Genomic DNA, 19,199 nt, shown 5'->3' on the forward strand with positions numbered 1-19,199 from the left:
ACTCGAGTTTGAACCCACAATCAAGTTATCGTGGCTTAACATGTTACTAAGCATCAGCTTAGATAGAGAACTGAGTACATGCACATTACTAGCCCACAGCAAAGCATGGAAATGTGGCACCGCTAACCCCCAAAGGCACTATCAGTGCTGCCTTGTACCTCTCACATCTGTAAAATCATCTGACACAAGCGTACTGCCAACATCTTCAAAAAAGGTCTTCAAGACTGATAGTGGTTTTCAGAAGGATGGCCTAACATTTTCAGCATGCTTTTAACAACAGTCTGTCAGAGCTTGAGCTTGGTTATTTGAGGGTACTGTTTTGGTCAGGTGTTTGCTAACATAGGATGGCAACTTCCAATATTTTCTGGCATCAGTAACCACTGCCTGTTTTGTAACTGTTTACATTGCTTGTTAGGTAGTATGTGTTATTTTGTACATTTTTAAAGATCCCAGATGCTGAAAAGGTGAGGACTTTAAAAGACTGTGAAATATTCCTTGATCTTTATTAACATTGTGTCAGGCATTACTAACCTTCCCAAAATAGTTTTATGGTATAAACAGTTCAGAGCACCAGAGCTGGCACGAGAGAAGTGCACAGACACAAGCAGGTTGACCAGAGATGTATCACCGAACTACATCGCTCACTTAGTTGTCAGCCAGGTCAGCTCCTCAGTCACCTCCCACCTCTCATGAAGAACAGTGCAAGCACATCGCAAACAACGGAACTACAGCAGCCCTGAAATAAGGTTGAATTGATGCCACAGCTCTGCAGGGGGAGAAGAAAGGTGCCGACCTTTTCCTTTGTTAAGTTTTAAACACAGCTGCTCTTATTGCGGGTACAAATGTGTGTAATTTCAGGAGTAATGATGTCACAGGAATCCATTCATTTTAAAAAGGACTTATCAAAAGCGCATTCCATATCAGTAGAAGAATCAGCAATTCATGGTAAGACCAGAAGTTGAAAACATTCCACATTCGCTATTATGCCTCAAGACCATTATCATCATTCTTACAAACCAACTGATGAAACATGCTCAGGAACAGTGTGATGAATTTTTGATTAATAAACATTAACTGTATTTATTACTGAACATGAAAAGGATCATCAGTACAGAAATTAAACTTTGACTACTGGGTTACTTGATCATCAACCTTTGTAACATATCAACAGCAAATAAAATACTCAGGCAGCAAAGGTTGGGAGGTAGTCAGATTAAACAAATTACTCCACAGAACAAGAGTCACAAACTACGAAGCACACTGAGCAATAGCACCAAAACTGTTGTATGTGACCCAGGCATTTGTATTCCTTCTAGAATTTGAAGGACAAGCCCCAGAACCTCTCCAACCCCTAGGGAACATTTCCCCAGCAGCTTCAGTTAATCTGCTTTGGGACTGCCAGAATCATGTAAGCACTGGTACACTGCAGAGAAAGCCGGATCAGCTGCTTCACCTGTCTCACCACACACTCAATCCCACAAGTGTGCTGATGCAAGGGTGGAGGCAGAAGTGTGTTGGTTGAAGGTGGAAGGAAGAGCAAGACGGCCCTTTTATGGAAGTGTAGTCTCAGTTTCTCTTTCTGTTAAAGGCAAATAAGCATAACATTTGCAAGTTACTGTACTATTAAATATTCTTATAGCCAAATTGTCTTTTTTCGTGCTTCTATTAGGAGCCAAAATCCTTATTGTCCCTATACCACTGCCAAAAATTCCAATTAACATCACGGATATTCCAACCAAGCTTATGGATACCACCAAAACAAGGTGTAATCTTGCTCACAAGCTCCAAGTATTATCAAAATACGTAACACGTATGATTATGTGAGTCACAAATCACAAAGCAGCAAAAGTCAACACTTCTACCTCACCTATTAAAGTAGCAGATATGTCAAATAATTCATGAAGATTTGCACAATATTTGTAGTGCAGTCAGTAGCATAAGAACTGGTAGGATTTTATGAGATTTCTATCCCAACTGAGCTATCGGTAGTAGTCTCTAAGTTTGGAATGGCTCTTGAGTCTTTAGAATAATTACACAACAATATTTAAAAAGAGGGGAAGGGATAACACGAGACGAAAAAATAACTGTAATGTTCCTACGTCAACCACCTTGACAAAGTCTCACCCAAACTCCCCACTGATATCCACTAATACTCATTAATAAATATATGATCTATTTTCCATGAAAATCAGCAGACTTCCAATTTCCTGCAATACGCAGTTCATTCACCAATCAACTCAGTGACCAGAGCATGTAATTCCTTTCATAAATAAGTCAAACTCTACCTCAAATTAATTTTTTGTTCCTCATTAGTGCTACCAGAAGACATTTTCAAAACCTTCTTGTCACAGTAATTGGCTCCTTTTACCATTTCTCAGCCAATTTATTCATGATAGCAAATCACGGTAATATTATTTGTCCTTGCGCTATCATCATCCTGCCGCTTAAACAACTTCTTCCCTGATGTATTTATAAAGACAGGAAGACAGATGCATTACTGCCATGTATCGATAGTAGACTGGAAGAGACAGAGAAAGATTAAGACCATCCTACCAAAGAGGAAAACATATAATCTTAATATCCGCAAACATTCTAGAATTCCTATCTCCTCTGGAATACCTTTATTTAAAGGTATTTCAGAGCAAGCTGCCTGACTCGGGCCCAGGGTCACCACCCCACCAAACAGTTCCGAAGCAAAGCGCTTCCTCTTCTTTTTCATTTGTCTTTTTTTTTTTTTTTTTTTCCCTTCACGCTCTACACAGCCCCGTCGTCTCCAGCCCTCGCTTCACCTTGGCCCTGCCAATCCTCTGACGGACGAGCAGACGGCTCACCGCGAGCGCATGATTCCGGGAACTCTTTCCCTGGGCCGGGACGTCGCCCGCTGCCCGTGCGGACGGCAGGCCGCTACCGGGAGGACCGGACCCCCTCATCCCTCACCGCCAGCGGCAGCCGCCTCAGGGGGCGACGGCGACGGCCCCACCCCGCCCTACCCGACCCGCTCGCGCCTGCCGGTTGGCGCGTGCTCAGTTGCGCCTGCCGATTGGCGCTCCGCGTTGGCCCCGCCGCGCGCATGCGCGCACGCCGCCGCCGGGCCGCTCGCGTCGCCGGTCGCCGCTGTCGTTACCGGCTTTGTGCGCGTGGTCCCCGGCGGGGTGCGCGCCGGGGGAGGGGGGATGTCGGGCCGCGCGCCGCGGCAGGAGGAGGAGGGGGAGAGGGAGAGCGTGAAGCTGCGCCGCAAGGAGGAGCTGAGCCGGAGGGTGAGCTGAGGCGGCCTGCTGCCGGGAGGGAGGGAGGGAGGGAGGGAGGGAGGGAGAGGGCCGCGGTGCGGCTAACGGCGGCGCCTGAGGCCTCGTCCCCGCGCCGTCGTCCCCGCGCCGTCGTCCCCGCGCCGTCGTCCCCACCCGCGGTATCCCCGCGGCGCTCTCGGCTGCGTGGAGCGGGCTGAGGCACATCCAGGGCCGTGCTGCCGAGGGGTGGGAGGTCGGCGGCGGCCCCGCGAAGCCTGTAACCTCGGGTGTGATCAGCGTGAGGAAGCGGAGGGCGAGTCCTCTCGGGAAGCTGGGGCTCCTGTGGTACGGGGTTTGCGTTGTAGGGCTCGGAGGAGAGCCTCTGTCGTGTAGCCAGTTCTTGTCGGCGCCGCTGTTAGCTCTCTTGTCAGGTTGGGGTTTTTGGGTTCTTATTGCTCCAAGTTGAGCTCGAAATGTCAAGTGAGTCGCAGTGAGGTTTTTCTCTGTAGTAGTATCTGCTTCAGCTGTATCTACTGAAAAAGTCCCAAAGGATTTCAGTCACAGAGGCTCGCACTCCTCATAAATCTGCTGTTTTCCGTGGTGCCAATAGCTTTGTTTAGTGTGAAATCTCAAGTCCTATGGAACTGCTTTCCCTCAAAAAATGACATATGGCCGTATTGTGTAAAGTCAGTGGTATCTTTGATTGTCTGGGAAGCTGTAAAGCTAGGACATAACAGCATTGCAGGTTGTAATTTCTGTTATGCTAAAGTGGCTGGTTTAGTCTGTAGCAAAAGATGACACTGCTGGAATTGTAAATATAAGACATTGATGTAGCTGCTGGAAAAGTTGTCTTTTCTGTAGGCCACGTTCAGTTGGGCTAACCTAGCTCTGTGGCAGCTTTCTGCTGTCGTACCAATTCTAGGAGACACAAAGGAAGAATGAAGAAAACCATATTGTTTGTTTCTAACAAAAAGCATTAAGTGCCTGATGACCAGATTTTGTTCTATTTTTAGCCTTTATGATGGTCCTCCTGATTGTTCTTTGGCATTTGTAGCTGCCGTTGTAAAAGCAAATGGGAATACCTGCCACTAATGCCAGTGCAGTTGACCAGAGTGGTAAATCCCACTAAGGAAGTTCGTGCAAAACTCCAGAGCAATAGAAAGGCCTCTGTTGCTCTTAATACAGTTTTAGGGGTCTCGGGGTTTTAGTGGTTTCATTTTGAATCTGGAGAATACCTGTAATATAAAGTATTGTAGATATTATGTTAAATTTTGCTTTCTAAAGTTATTTGATGTTTTATTAGTTGTATGCATGTTTTCTTCTGGGAGAAAAATGTGGTCTCTGGTTATAAATAGCTAGAGGTACTCTGGCTTCCCAGTGGTGATTGCTTTTGAGGGTAGGAGAAACTATCAGTCCATGCAAGATAACCTGTTTCTAGAGCGGTTAAGTGTTTCATTTTTATATCTACTTCCACTTTGTCTTTAACGGTCCATTCGGAGAACAGCAACTATATATGCATGTAGCTGTCTTAAAATATCAGTGTGTTCACCACCAGGATTACAATACAGTAGTTTATTTTTAATTATTAAATTGAAGTGCATCTCTTGCCTTTCAGATTAAAGAGCAGAAGGTTGTAGTTGATGAGCTTTCTAATTTGAAGAAGAACCGGGTAAGTATTTACAAATTTGCTTTTGACTATGTCATCTTAGCATCAGAGAAATAAGCATAGAGACAAGAGGGGAAGCAAAATCAGACACGCTGTCTTTTAATTTAATACGGATTTTAATACAGACGTCGTCTGCTATTCTCAGAATAATTTGTCCTCCAAATGATTTGATTATGTACACTTGTGCAGTGTAATACAGTACCTTGTGGGGTTTTTTGCCTTTTTATGTTTTATCAGAGTTACTTCATTAAGATGTTTGAGTTGATCAGAAGACTTTATGAAGTATTCTTACTTTCCATGTGTTTGTGTTTTAAAATAGAATGGGATCCCTCATGTATGAGGAAAAGAGAAAAGCAGAATAGTCATTGGTTGACTGTGAAATGTTTTTGGTGGTACAACATTAGAATGTTGGTGTTGTCAAGGCAGAACTTATCCTTCTGTCATAAAAGTGAAGGGGTATCTTGGTGGACCTACATCAGCTTTTGTTGCAGTGTGGTTGCTGCACTTTGTTGCTTTGTCTTAATGCAGCGTTGGTTTTGTTTTACAGAAAGTTTATAGGCAGCAACCCAATAGCAACATATTCTTCCTTGTAGACCGAACAGAAACGCTATCTCAATGCAAAAGTAAGTTTGCAGTGTAAAAGTTGATCAAGTAGTTAACTATTTAAAAGCTGTATTTGTAGCTGTTAATGATTTCAAAGGTATATTAAAATTAAAACCTGTCAACTGTGTATCAAATACGAAGTAGACTTCAGACAGTGCTTGTTTTTCTGGATTGGATAAATGTAAAAGTGTTTCCACTTGATACATGGATGTGATAAAAGAGCAAGTGCTGAAGGTGTAGGAAGAGGGAGAATATCTGCCCAACAAAGGAGTCACTATTCTCAGTGCCCTTTGGGAAGCTGTATAGCACTTTGTCCCTTAAAAAAAAACCCAAACAAAAAAAAGTCTAAAAACTGCATGGGATGAGTGGGAAGACAATAATGCCAAGTTAAACTGGAGGTTAAGATAGAAATCTTTAGGTACTTGAAAGAATGGATGTGTGGGATTATGAAGATAGGAGAATGGATGATAAAGAGAGTTGATGATGGAACAAATGTTAGAAATGTATAAATTTAGAAGTATAAATTTATTTTCTGCAGTGAACAATTGCTACTTTCATTTTCTTTCCTTTGATTTGAGTTAATAGTGTTGACCCTTTAATTGACAGTTTGCTTTTCTTATCATTACAAATGTGTAAATTGTACTGATTATACAGGCAACAGTTGGCCATTCCCCTAATTCTTATATTTGTAGGGTGGCTTTCTTTGTGAGAAAAAAAAAATCATAATCTTTGTATGATTAAAGAGGAATAAGCTACAGTGAGCTACAGTATTGATGTAACACAAACATAGCACTTTTGTTACTTAGCGTTTCATGTTTATCTCTTTAATTGAACAAGTGGCTGGAGTTGCTCATTTCTTACATATGCTCTTAAACTTACCTATTCATAAATTCACTCATAAACTTACCAGTTTATGAAACTGATTATTTGTGTATTTTTCTCTTACACAGATACATTAGATGAATTAAAGAAGGCACATCAGGAGATGGAAAATTCAGAAAAGGCTAAAATCAAGAAATAGTCCATCTGAATTCAAAGTCACAATGTGTGGTATTTGTTGCGTTGTTACCTTGTGTAGCCAGCATGCTATTCATGATTTCTTTAACAAAGACATACTCTGCCGTCTTAGAAGAAGAGGACCAGACAGTAGCCAACAGTTGATAAAAACTGTGTCAGATCTCTCTTATGAGTGTCTGTTTTCTGGCCATGTACTTCACTTGAGAGGACTGGTGACTCCTCAACCTCTGGAAGATGCCAATAACAATATTTTTCTTTGGAATGGAGAAATTTTCAATGGCGTGCATGTAGGAGATCTAGAGAATGACACCGAAGTAGTGTTTCATCATCTTGCATTGTGCAGTAGTGAAGCGGACGTTTTGTCACTCTTTTCATCACTTCGGGGTCCGTGGTCTTTTATTTATTATCAAGCTTCTAGACACAGTTTATGGTTTGGTAGAGATTATTTTGGTCGTCGTAGTTTGCTTTGGCAATTCAGTAATGACGTTGACAGTGCTTTCTGTCTCACATCTGTAAGTGTTTATTCTGAATCAGGTAACCAATGGCAAGAAGTCCCAGCATCTGGAATTTTCAAAATTGATCTCAAAGCTTGTGCAACAAGTAAATCTTTGTCTTTAACATTGTTTCCTTGGAAGTACAGCTGCACAGAGAAAACAGCAGAAGAAATATTCCTTAATGTTCTGGACCAAGTTTCAAAAGACTTACCGAACCACATACATCTCGTGATGAATGAATCAAAACTATGTCTCAGAGCACCAGTTATCCCCTTAAATAAAACAATTTCTGAAGCTTTAGGTGAATGTCCAGGCACTAATACTAGCAACATTATCCATGCAGTTTCTGTAGAAACCCTTCAAGGATTTCTTGCAGAGGAACCCAAGAAAAAATTAGTCTGTCAGTTTATTGATGTTTTAAATGAAGCGGTGAAGAGACGGGTTTTATCTCTCTTTAGAGATGAAGATCAGAAAACAAGAGAAGTTCCAAGCATGTCTAATAGGAAAGCACATGTTGCAGTGCTCTTCTCTGGTGGCATTGATTCTATGGTTATTGCAGCCCTTGCTGATAAACATGTGCCTTTGGAGGAACCAATTGATCTTCTCAATGTAGCCTTCATGATAAAAGAACAAGCTAAGCAAAAGGGTACTGCTAAAAAACATACCAACCAGGAAGTAAAGCTTGATTTGCTTTGTCCTCAAGAAAGTTGTCAAGATCTTGATGCTAAAACTGGTGCTCATTTATCTTGCTTTGATGTTCCTGACAGAATCACTGGTAGGGCAGGACTGAAAGAATTAGAAGCCATTAACCCTTCAAGAACCTGGAACTTTGTGGAAATTAATGTTACACTAGAGGAATTGAAAAAAATGAGACAACAATGCATTAATCACTTAATTTATCCACTGGATACAGTCTTGGATGACAGCATTGGCTGTGCACTTTGGTTTGCTTCCAGAGGGGAGGGTTTTATTAGTAACCAAGGAGAACTGAAACCATATAAAAGTCCTGCAAAGGTACTGATTTTATTGTTTTCTGCCTTATGCTTGACCTGTGAATGTAAAACCAGTTCTGTTTCAGAAATCAGCAGGGTTCTTTAATACTCACAAGGCTTCTGAAATTCAGTGGCAGAATGTAGAATATTCTGTAATTATAATCTTTGTTTAATTCTGGAGTTAAAAACTGCATTCAGTTCGTCATGTAATGTGTATGGCTTTTCATTGCGCTTGAATAAGCAACAATATGACTAGGAAAAAAATAATAACCATCATCTAGCATTTTTGGTGTTTGAACTGCAGTAGTGGGTAACAGCTATTCAGTCCAAACTGAATAGGTTAACAAATTTAGAGATAAATGTTAATGAATTATTAAGTAGTGTTGTTTTGTGCCAGCATCCCATCCCTTGTAAAATTACTAGCTTCTTATTTAGGCAGGCTACTTATGTGATAAAATAGCAAATAATAATGGCACAAAAGATGACTACTTGGAATTTTTTGTAATTAGAGTATGATTGAATGGCAGAACTAAAAAAAGTCGTTCTTTCCTTTTTTGTAACTTATTTTGATGTATGTAGTATTAAGTAAAATCTTCTTACTAACTAGATGATTTTCTTGGGAATTTGATTCTTATTTCTCACTTCCCAATTTCCTGGTGGGTTGTGTAGGGAAGAATAAACTATTTTAGTTTCAGGAGTTTGCAGTCCACTGCTGCCTTTGCTTTTTGAGGCTCCTGTTACTTTTCTACTAATTGCTAGATCCTAAAACCACAAAAAAACAACAACAAAAAACCCTCCAACAAATGCAATAGTTTGCTTAAAAACTACTACTGTAGAACACAGTTGATTTAGTTGACTGATCTACTTAAGGATGTACATCTCAGATTTGCGAAACATACAAATTCATCTTAGGTCCAGAATATGTTGAAATGAGTCATGAGTTAATAAAACATAAAGCGAAAGTGTCATTTTCCCATCTGTTACTTACTACTGTGCACAGGTAAAAAATTAGTTGATCACTAGCTGGTGTCAGATTAGTAAAACACACTTGACTATTTATGTTAAGAGACTTCCACTGTTATAGTGAATTGCTGTTGAAGGCACAGTAATTGACCAGATACAGTAGTGTTTTTTTCTCTTTGTAACATTTTATGTACTTATTGAGTAGACAGAACAGTATGAGACGTTTTTACTTTGTGTAATGCAGTTGTTACTAAGCCAGTAGCTGGTAAGGGAATAGTAATCTGGGTGTACATTTAGATAACTATTTAGAACATACCACATGATCTTTGGCAACAATTTTTTTGATAAAGGCTGGTGTGTAACAAATGCTGTTTATTGTAACAGAAACTAACAAAGACATTCTTCAAAGATACTGGTGTATTTGTGATGCATACAACATTATTTTGGTGTTTGTTCCTTGCATTGGTAGAAATGTTTGTAATTTAGGTCTGATTGCGAACCTATTTCAAGTTTCCAGTGACTTTATTTGGAACTGTTTCAGGCTCTGTAAATGTGTAAGGCATATCCCATCATGATAGGTAATGTATTTAGAATATGTGTATTAAAGTTATACTCCTTAAAATGTAGTTAAACGTCTAAGATCTGTTACATATTATTAGCTTGTATAGATACTAAGAAAGATTTGTTTTATTCTGCTTTCTTAGGTTGTGCTTACAGGAATTGGAGCAGATGAACAGCTTGCTGGGTATTCTCGACATCGTGTTTGCTTCAAAAAATATGGCTTAGAAGGTCTGAATAAAGAACTTGAAGTGGACTTAGATCGCATTTCTTCTAGAAATCTTGGTAGAGATGACAGGATTATTGGTGATCACGGGAAAGAAGCCAGGTACTATTGTTTTAACATGAAGCAAAACTGGTTTTGCCAGTTAGATTCTGATTTTAACACTCTAACAGAAAGCTTAATTGAAACTTCTATGCATTTTACTGTCTCAAGTTCTGTTGCAGTTTCATTACGTGTACTGTGTTGTGGGGTTTTTTGTTTTTTAAAAAGTGGTCTGTAGTACTGTGGAAGAGTTATTTAAGGAAATGTAGCAACTTGAACATTGGATTTCTATCTAGAAGTTTTAAGAAGCAGCAACAGATGTTGAAATAGGCAAAATCAAGTTGGTTTTATGATATTAAGTGGAACAGTCATCTGTGCAACTTTGAAGTGTTCTGGTGTGGTCATTTGGGGAGTGACTTTTGGAAAATGGCAACATAACATAGAAGCCATGTATTCCTGTCCATGCAGTAAAGGCATGATCAATATCCACTGCATTTCCTGGTTGCTAAGTCAGAGTAGTTAAAGAATCATTTGATTTGTGTTTACTTCCTCCATGCTACCACCAACTTGCAAAAAATTCTTTAGGTGTAGCAGAGGCCACTCAGGTGCATGAAAGGTCTTTTCATGTGATCTTTGAGCCAGTGTTTTTCCAAACCTGTTCTTAGTTGCACATTTTCAGTTTAGCAAAAAAACAGTTGCAGTGGTAGACAGGCAATGCTTTTAATCATGCATGTGGTTAGATATGAACACCTGGAATTCGGAATGTTGTGAGAATTTGTTGTGTAAATATTTTTGTTTCAAAATTACAGTGTAGCTTCATACAGTATTTTTAAATACTTAGAAGTTATCTTGAGAAGTGTTACTTTAAAATTTGTCTTGCTCTTCCATTGTATTTTCTGATTTTCTTAACTTTTGTATGAACTCAACATTTCTGATGCTTGTTCTTACTCTTTTTTCTCTGCCTGACTTTTGAAAACTTTCAGGCTTATGAGTTTAACAGGATATATTATCTTTCCTTTCTCCAAGACAGTGTAACTGCTTTGGAGACTTGCCTCTGTACTGTGACACTAACATCTAAGGTACATCTATAGTTAGGAATTGATACAGACTTTTAAGTCTTTGCATGTGGTAAAGGGGAAAACCAAGATTATTTGTATGAGGTTTTTAAAGGGTCTTTCCCCATGTATATCTTCCCTTCAGGTTTCCTTTTCTTGATGAAGATGTTGTTTCATTCCTCAATTCTCTGCCCATCTCAGAAAAAGCTGACTTGACTTTACCTCGAGGAATTGGTGAGAAGTTGATTCTGCGCCTTGCTGCTAAGGAGTTTGGCCTTACAGCCTCGACTATTTTGCCAAAAAGGGCTGTACAGTTTGGATCTCGGATTGCAAAACTAGAGAGCAACAGTGAAAAAGCATCTGACACATGCAGCAGACTGAAGTTATTTTCAGTAGATGAATTATAAAGCTACATATTGAGATGTTGCATTTATTCTCTATGTAAATTCAGTAAATCTTTGGAGTTTTTTTAGAATATTTGGTCTGGTTTTTTACACATTATTATTATTAATCATCAAAGTAATACATGTAGGCTCACTCATCCTCGGTGGGGAAGGGAATACTGGGCTCTGGGGAAGAGAGAATAGCTAAAGGTTGGCTTTCCCACCCTTCCTAATCAATGTCAGTGTCACAAAAAGCGTATTGAATCTGTCCAATCTGTCACGCACATTGAATTCAGTACAGTAGATTTTCCTCTGTTGTAGAACAGGGCTGGTCTTGCAGCTATGCTTTAGGAGAGGGTTCAGGTTATGGTTTTAGAAGGGAGGGTGCAGTGAGGAGCTGGTCTGGGTTGCCAGAGCCAAAAAGAGCTGAGGGTCTCTGGCCTTGTCACCTCTTGGAGATCTGCCCTCCAAGCATCATGCTTGCCCTTTCATTACTTGAGAAAGGGACACCCCACACACAACCTGGGTGCTTTGGGGCCATCCTGTGCAGCCTCCCAGCCCTTGGCCAGTTCTGCAGGGCTGGTTGGTTGGTGGTCCCCAGCCTCAGGCTCCCTCGGCTCCCAGAGAAACTGGGAAACTCCCTCCAGACAGTTCTTCATCCCTCATTGGCTCCCTAGCTTGCTGACTGTCCTTTAGCTTTAGCTCTGCTACTTTTGCTTCTAAAATTGCAAAGCATCCATTGTTTACTTCAAGGAAGATCTCTTCTGAATAAAACAAAAAAAAAGGTCTCAAAAAAAAAAAAAAGGCAGGCTGGGTGAGTATGTGGATACAATCATGGGGTTGAAATAAAAATATGAATGGACTTCCTCTGAAGAGAAGCTTGTCTTTCTAATTGTGTATGGAAGGATTGCAAAGTTAATGTAAGAAAATCTGGATGCATGGTCCAGTGTTTTTGGTAAGGTCGGAGCTTAGTATTCAACATGCTACCTCACAGTTCTGGTTTTTACGTATGTCGTGGTTTAACCCCAGCCAGCAACTAAACACCACGCAGCCACTCACTCACTCCCCCCCACCCAGTGGGATGGGGGAGAAAATCAGGAAAAGAAGCAAAACCCGTGGGTTGAGATAAGAACGGTTTAATAGAACAGAAAAAGAAGAAACTAATAACGATAATGATAACACTAATAAAATGACAACAGAAATAATGAAAGGATTGGAATGTACAAATGATGCGCAGTGCAATTGCTCACCACCTGCCGACTGACACCCCGCCAGTCCCCGAGCGGCGAATCCCTGCCCCCACTTCCCCGTTCCTATACTAGATGGGACGTCACATGGTATGGAATACACCGTTGGCCAGTTTGGGTCAGGTGCCCTGGCTGTGTCCTGTGCCAACTTCTTGTGCCCCTCCAGCTTTCTCGCTGGCTGGGCATGAGAAGCTGAAAAATCCTTGACTTTAGTCTAAACACTACTGAGCAACAACTGAAAACATCAGTGTTATCAACATTCTTCACATACTGAACTCAAAACACAGCACTGTACCAGCTACTAGGAAGACAGTTAACTCTATCCCAGCTGAAACCAGGACACCAATTAAGTAGAGAAAGGAAAAATCCTACCAGAAAAAAGCATAATATAAAGCATAATATAATATATCCATTCCTACAAAGTATCTCCAGGGGTGTAAGTAGATTTTCAAAGTAATTTGTCAAGTCTGTGAAGAAATACTTATTAAAAAAACTTAAATTTCAGACTGCTTCAAAGCACTGGCAGATTTCTTACTGGTGCTCTGAGGAAAACTGACTCCCTAGTACCTTACCCTGGGGTGTTTGCAAGAGTTCTTAATGCTCCAAAGCAGGTGGAGACTGGACCAAGAGGAACATTAAGCTGATGAAATGTGACTATTGTTCATTGTTATCTCTGTAGTAGTGTTGGAGTGATTCTAGAAGTTATGTGTCACCTAGGACCCTAAGCAAAAAGTTGTGCTTTTTGTACCCAGGCAAATCATTTATTTGCCAAACTGAGGCCTCTGATATTTAGAGAAACATGAGAAATAATTTTGGAAGGCTTCTAAATAATTTTAGGTAGTAGTTTTAAAAAGAAACCATATCATTTGGTGTTGGCAAACTTTTCCATTTATCCAGTTATTCTTGAGAAATTAATTTATCGTTGTTATTTATAGTACACTTACTATTATTTATGGAGTTTCTTGACCAAATGTTTGGTTCCATAGGGGGGAGAAATTAAGACATTTTAAAGTACTTGATGTATTGAAATCACGTTCTATAACATTTTGGAGCAACCTACAGGAATGTTACTGTCTTTTAATCTTGTCCTTAAGAAATTTATTGTTTTCTTGCAAATACTAGTACAGTTCTTGATTAAATAATATTCTCTTTATTTGTTAGCCTCTCTAAGTTTTGTATTTTAGAAACTGGAGAATATTCTTGAAGAATGCTCAGCCCTGACAGGTGTTCCCCAGAGCTGAATAAGCTGATGAGGCAACCTGCTTGTCAAACTTGGTAGCACAGAAAAATGCTAGTGCCTTGTTTGTGAAGTCTGACAGAAGTAAGTAGCAAGAATTAATTACTACCGTGTCCTCTAGTTGGTTGGCTTCAAAAGATGACATACAGTGCTCAGTAGAGCTTCCCAGTGAGAGGCTGCTGGGCCAGCTAAAAAAAATCATGTACCCAGACAGCAACTTTGCTAGCACTGATGCATTCAGATATGCCGTTGTATTATTAAGAAGTCCATCAGATTTTGTGAGAATTGGCTGTTGGAATTTGCTGTTTAAACCTTTCATCAGTTCAGATGCAAATTACCATCGCAGCACTTCTTGTCAGGTTCCTCCAGGTGATACAAAAATTGGACTAATTTTGATCAGTGTTGACTACATGGTAGAAGTTTGGGGCATGCATACTCAGGGAAATGTGTCTTAGAGTTTTGGTGCTTTGAAATGAACATTGATACAGATGGGAAAACTCAAACAGATGGAAATATTTTTTGAGTATTGTTCAGGAGGTGAGTACAAAAACATTCCTATTAAAAAAATACCTAATATTGCATGTAGTTGATACGTGGCATTCCTAAAAGCTGTGGGATCATTACTTGAAAAACTATAGATCACTGGCTGTCATGTAAAATTATAAGCTGATATGAATTACTGTAAATTAACACATTTCCAAAAGAGCTGAGCTTCCACTGTGATACTTAAGTGATTGGTCAGGTTTTCAGAAGTCTTCAGTTCTTGGAAGCTCTCTCTAAGAATAACAAGAGCTCCAGGCTTATGAATTCTTCAAAATACATCTCTAAAGATAGATGCTTCCCCCCCAACATTTTAAATAGTTTTATTTATATTATTTGTCATATCTGTGTAATTAAGATTTAAAATTAGTTGCCTTGCTATATAATAAATAAGGTGGTGTTAGAGACTAAAGAATCTTTTGACTTTCTAACTTACATAGAACTAATAATTCCCAACATATTAATAAAAGTACTGTCAGGTTAGAGATGCAACAGCAAAGTGCATCTGACAAATACATTTTTAAAAATGAATAATGTTTACATTTAGGTGGTACAAACCTATTTTTATGGCAGGCAACGATAGCGTTCTGAAGTGTTTCATTTGATCTTGTGGATTTTTGTACTCATTCCTATTTTGCAGGTCTAATTGATATTTCCACTAAACATGATTATAGGGAACCTATGATGAAAATACGAATGAAGATCCAACTTACAACCCAAACAATACAGGCGGAAAAAAAATCTTTATGCAATATGCTGGTAATATGCTATTTAAATTGACACTTGGCACTACACAAGTTGAGCTACATGAAAATATATTTAGGTTTGATGCACTGAATAGGTTCACCAATGTGATAAGATCAACAGAGGCCTATTAAGATACAGTAACATACCAGACTGCAGCAGAGGTTAGCTCTTCAGCAAAAGCTTCTGAAGAAACAATTGGAAAAAATCATAGCTATCTGCAGGAATATAGAGTACCTCAAGTTAATGACCTCTGGTTCCATTTTTACTGGGGTTTAAAAAGAAGATGGAAATCCCAAATTTAGTAAACATCTTCAGCCATATTCGAGTAAGAAAACTGTAAATTTACTGATTTTTAAAATTCAAATTTGCCATTGATATTTTTATATCAGATATATTTTGTAGATTTTTTAATATTTAAATGATAATATATCTTTTATATATTAAGTACTAAAATAACTTTAGTGTTTTAAGCTATTGTTGTGTTGCTACTTCTAAAAAAGAAAAAAAAAAACACATTTTTTTTTATCTTGTGGAGTTAAAACTGAAAGAGAACTACCTCTGTGGGGGTTTTTTGGACCAAATTTCAAATGTCAGCATTTTCAAGATGCACAGAATGAGTATTTTTATGTCCATGGGGGAACTGAGTTTGATGTTGGTACTCTGTCAGTAAAGAATATTTCATTAGAGATCATGATTCTAGTTTGCTGTCTGTCTTGGAATGGATGCATCTGTATGTCTTTACAGCTAATAAACTATAAGAGAATATTGTACTTGGTTAAAATTAGCATCAGAGATAATGAAAGAACATGCTTGCTCCAGGAGTTAATAAGTTTGTCTAGATTTACATTGTTGCTTGATTATCTACGTAGTTCTTATAGACCAGGCCAATACAGAGTTCAGTACTTAATTCTCAAGTGGCTATGCTGTAAGAATATTTGTTGCTAATACTGAACTGTACAAGCTGGCACAAGATACCTTAATTGTAAGGGCAGCATTGCCCTAAAAGCAGCATAGCCTTTAGGTGGCATTTCTGGATGGCACAATAGCAGTCTGAAGAATGATCAAAACAGATTCACCTGAGAAGGTTTAAACTATTCCCTGAGGGATGCTTCTCATTAGACATTGGTTTAATTTGCTGTGATGCGTGCAAATGATCTGTATAAAGAGGCAAAGCACTATTAAACATGAAATCAAAATTGTACTTCAGCTTCCACGTTTGCTGATCATTGGTAAGGCTTCTGAAGCTGCAATTCTATTGGTCATTTTACTGATGTAAGCAGTTAGGTGTTGATGTAAACAATCCTTATGGCTGATTTAGTAACTGTTTTCTCATAGGTCGCCTGTTGTGCATCAGGCTATATAAAGCTCAGTTTTTTGACATGGATATGCCAGGTAGAGAACATTATCCCGTTCCAGTGACGGAATTTGATAGTAAGAGGTAAGGGATGTGCACAGTAATACAGATACTGTAGTATAGTCTTTAAAATAATACAGGTCCTTTCTGATTTCAGATTGGCATTTACTTAACTGAAATTGTTCAGTATACTATGAAGGTTTGAGAGGAATAAAGATTCTTGTAGCTTAAGAAAATGTATTTTGATTCCAGTTTGATTTTTTTTTTTTTAAACAAATGGCACTTACTATCAAATACTAGTTAAAGTTCTGTACATACAGTACTGTTGTTGGCAACATACAAGCTTGCTGGCTAAGTATTATGCAACCATTTATTTTGTATAATGCAGTTACTTTTTCTGCAAATAATTAAATGAAAGTTCTGTAGAAACAAATGAAAAACATCATTGTTCATCAAAACAAAAACTTGGGGTTTTTGATGCTTTAAATTCAAGCATGAGAAAATATCCTTACAAAAGCATTACAAAACCAAGGTTTAAACTGTAAACAAGCAGAGACACTGGTGGGACGTTTTTTAATTCCCTTATTTGAGTGCTGTAAAACTTAAAATGTCCTATAGGAGGCAGCAGTTTTATTAGTTCATGTAAGAAAACTGCTCGTCTTGCTATAGATATGTTAAATTCCAAGTAAAAGTTTTCCATTGTACTAACTACTCTAAAACTTACTCAAATGTATTTCATGAAGATAGAATTTCAAGATTAAATTATTTTTAGGTTTACAATCTTAGCAGTTGTGTGACTGTTATGGTTACTGAATATACTTTAAAAATAAAATGACTCCTGAAGTGATATAAAATTATTACATTCTATGGGTTTTAGTAATATCCAGAAGGTTAACATGCAGTGAGGATAAGGTGTATATATTGTGTACATTATACCAGTGTGGGGCTGCAAGGCATCTCCAGAAGTCATCTAGTTTATAGCCTTGTTGAGTGAAGAATGAAGTATTTGCAGAGCAGTCTGTTATTTTAATACGTAACATGCACTGATTGAGGAACCTGTTTCAATAGGTAACATACTCCATTACTTCCCTTCCTTAAAATAGAGAGCTTTTCCTAATAGTTTTTTAAGCATTTTCTGCAAATTAAGCTAAATACTTTAATCTTTCCTGCAATGAAGAGCAACTGAACACTGGTTTTATGACACATTTTAATAGACTGAGAGTTCTTCAGTATTATCACCTTCATTGTTTTAGTTAGCCTGTGGCTGCAGCAGAAAAACCCAGCCCTGTATTTTTCTCTTATGTGTTATTCCTATAATAAAGACCAAGTATAAATAAAGACTCTCTTAGCACTGTATTGTTGATTCATATTAGATTTGATTCCATTACAGTCCTACAAATCTATCTCATTATTCCTAGTTGGTGTATTGTATTTGTTTGTCTTTAAGTGTACTAGTCTACTGAATTTTTTTTTTTTAAAACCAAAGATCCTTTTCTTTCAAAGTAGGTGTTCATAAGTGTTAGCAGTTCCTTTCAAAACAGTATAAGCTGCAATTTCACCACTTCCTTTTGTGCTTTCAATTTTCAACCACAGTTTAAAAAAAATGTACAGAATGAGACATTGAAGCAAACCTTTCAAGACCTTGTGTGCTCCATAATCACAGTTCATCAAAAGGCCATTAGTAACTACTCATTGAGCACAGATTTTGAACCAACGGTGTAATCTGTTTTATTTGATTTACTGAGATCGGCCAGGAAAATGTCATGATAGCATTTCTAATCCCTTGTTACAAGACATCTCCATTTAAATATTTCAAAAAGTCTTTAACAGAATTACTTGGGGCATTGTTCCCATTTACTTGTTTTGGAAGAGCTTTTAAGTATTTTTTTCAATTTAAAAAAAAAAAATCATTTTTGCTCTATAAACTCTCACTTAATTGAGATAAACATAATAGTGACCCGTTAACTTGTGTGTAGTATCACACAAGAAAGTTTCTGTGGTGTTAGAATCAAGCACTCTGGTCCAAACAACAGTAGTTTTGGGAGGCCTGGGATATACTGGAACCACTCTACCTCCAGTTCATAAGGCTGTGTCCCTGAGGGGATATATGTATTGGATTTTATCAGCATTTACTCTATCATCTCAGAACACAGCTATATAGGGATTTCTTCCTCCTCTGTGTTCAGAAAGTTTGGAAGCAGGAAGAGACTTCTGAGCAGAAAGACTGACTGGCTTGTTGGTCCCAAGGAAGGTAGGACCAGCACTAAAAACTGGGATAACAGACAGATCAGTTATGATACGGAGGGAAAAAAGGTTTTGCTCACTGTTATATTCACAAATTCCAGTCTTTCACCTATGTTGGAATCAGTCAGCCAGATGTATAAACATACTGCTGGATAGGGCCTATGAAATATGATAGTTCAATTTATTAAATGATATATTACTTTACCAAGAAGATAAAACTACTTAATGATACAAATTACTTTACCAGAAGATAAATTACTTGTAGTCGAAATCCCATGAAAATGAGACTCCAGAAATACTACGTAACAAAATGTAAATACTATGTACTCTTCCAATGCTTTCTGCTCAATGAGGGATCTTAAGGTTCTTCCAAAAATTTACTGGGAGAAAAAAAAATGCACGTACCTTGTTAATTTGTTACATCTTGCCCTTGAGTTGAAAAAAATTTAAAAAGCAGGCAACTTACCTGTCTGCTTATAACTGTCCCACAAATCCCAATTACTTGTTTGTATTTAAATGGAGGCAATTTTAAACATACGCATTATGAACTAGAAAACTCCTGTCGAAGAGGTACTTAATACTTGAAGTGTTTATTCCTGTAAGTACC

At 38.4% G+C, this 19,199-nt stretch overlaps 2 protein-coding genes and 2 long non-coding RNA genes across 4 annotated transcripts; 3 read left to right on the forward strand and 1 right to left on the reverse strand.

The window, feature by feature from the left end:
- Nucleotides 1–434: 434 nt before the first annotated feature.
- Nucleotides 435–2,703, reverse strand: LOC128144508 (uncharacterized). Its single transcript, XR_008236102.1, has 3 exons — nucleotides 2,620–2,703; nucleotides 1,454–1,579; nucleotides 435–736 (listed from the first exon to the last, which is right to left on the reverse strand). It is a non-coding gene; the product is annotated as an uncharacterized LOC128144508 (long non-coding RNA).
- Nucleotides 2,704–3,093: 390 nt separating this feature from the next.
- Nucleotides 3,094–6,648, forward strand: ASDURF (ASNSD1 upstream open reading frame). Its single transcript, XM_052791962.1, has 4 exons — nucleotides 3,094–3,257; nucleotides 4,843–4,896; nucleotides 5,441–5,516; nucleotides 6,447–6,648. Exons 1-4 carry the CDS (start codon nucleotides 3,174–3,176, stop codon nucleotides 6,515–6,517), a joined length of 285 nt encoding a protein of 94 aa, XP_052647922.1. The 5' UTR covers nucleotides 3,094–3,173; the 3' UTR covers nucleotides 6,518–6,648.
- On the forward strand, nucleotides 6,540–11,315 carry ASNSD1 (asparagine synthetase domain containing 1). The gene is made up of 3 exons (XM_052791958.1): nucleotides 6,540–8,021; nucleotides 9,667–9,848; nucleotides 10,986–11,315. The coding sequence occupies exons 1-3, from the start codon at nucleotides 6,540–6,542 to the stop codon at nucleotides 11,245–11,247; spliced, it is 1,926 nt and encodes a 641-aa protein (XP_052647918.1). The 3' UTR covers nucleotides 11,248–11,315.
- Nucleotides 11,316–12,818: 1,503 nt separating this feature from the next.
- Nucleotides 12,819–17,704, forward strand: LOC128143922 (uncharacterized). Its single transcript, XR_008235929.1, has 2 exons — nucleotides 12,819–13,791; nucleotides 14,888–17,704. It is a non-coding gene; the product is annotated as an uncharacterized LOC128143922 (long non-coding RNA).
- The last annotated feature ends 1,495 nt before the right edge of the window (nucleotides 17,705–19,199 follow it).

The sequence above is a fragment of the Harpia harpyja genome, chromosome 7 (assembly GCF_026419915.1).
Source record: "Harpia harpyja isolate bHarHar1 chromosome 7, bHarHar1 primary haplotype, whole genome shotgun sequence".
NCBI lineage: Eukaryota > Metazoa > Chordata > Aves > Accipitriformes > Accipitridae > Harpia > Harpia harpyja.

Bases quoted from the DNA above. Each gene is read 5' to 3' on its own strand.
- ASNSD1 (XM_052791958.1), top strand. From the start codon at position 6,540: ATGTGTGGTATTTGTTGCGTTGTTACCTTGTGTAGCCAGCATGCTATT. The intron at 8,022-9,666 runs GTACTGATTTTA...CTGCTTTCTTAG, and splicing joins CATATAAAAGTCCTGCAAAG to GTTGTGCTTACAGGAATTGG. The intron at 9,849-10,985 runs GTACTATTGTTT...TCTTCCCTTCAG, and splicing joins GATCACGGGAAAGAAGCCAG to GTTTCCTTTTCTTGATGAAG.
- ASDURF (XM_052791962.1), top strand. From the start codon at position 3,174: ATGTCGGGCCGCGCGCCGCGGCAGGAGGAGGAGGGGGAGAGGGAGAGC. The intron at 3,258-4,842 runs GTGAGCTGAGGC...CTTGCCTTTCAG, and splicing joins AGGAGGAGCTGAGCCGGAGG to ATTAAAGAGCAGAAGGTTGT. The intron at 4,897-5,440 runs GTAAGTATTTAC...TTTGTTTTACAG, and splicing joins CTAATTTGAAGAAGAACCGG to AAAGTTTATAGGCAGCAACC.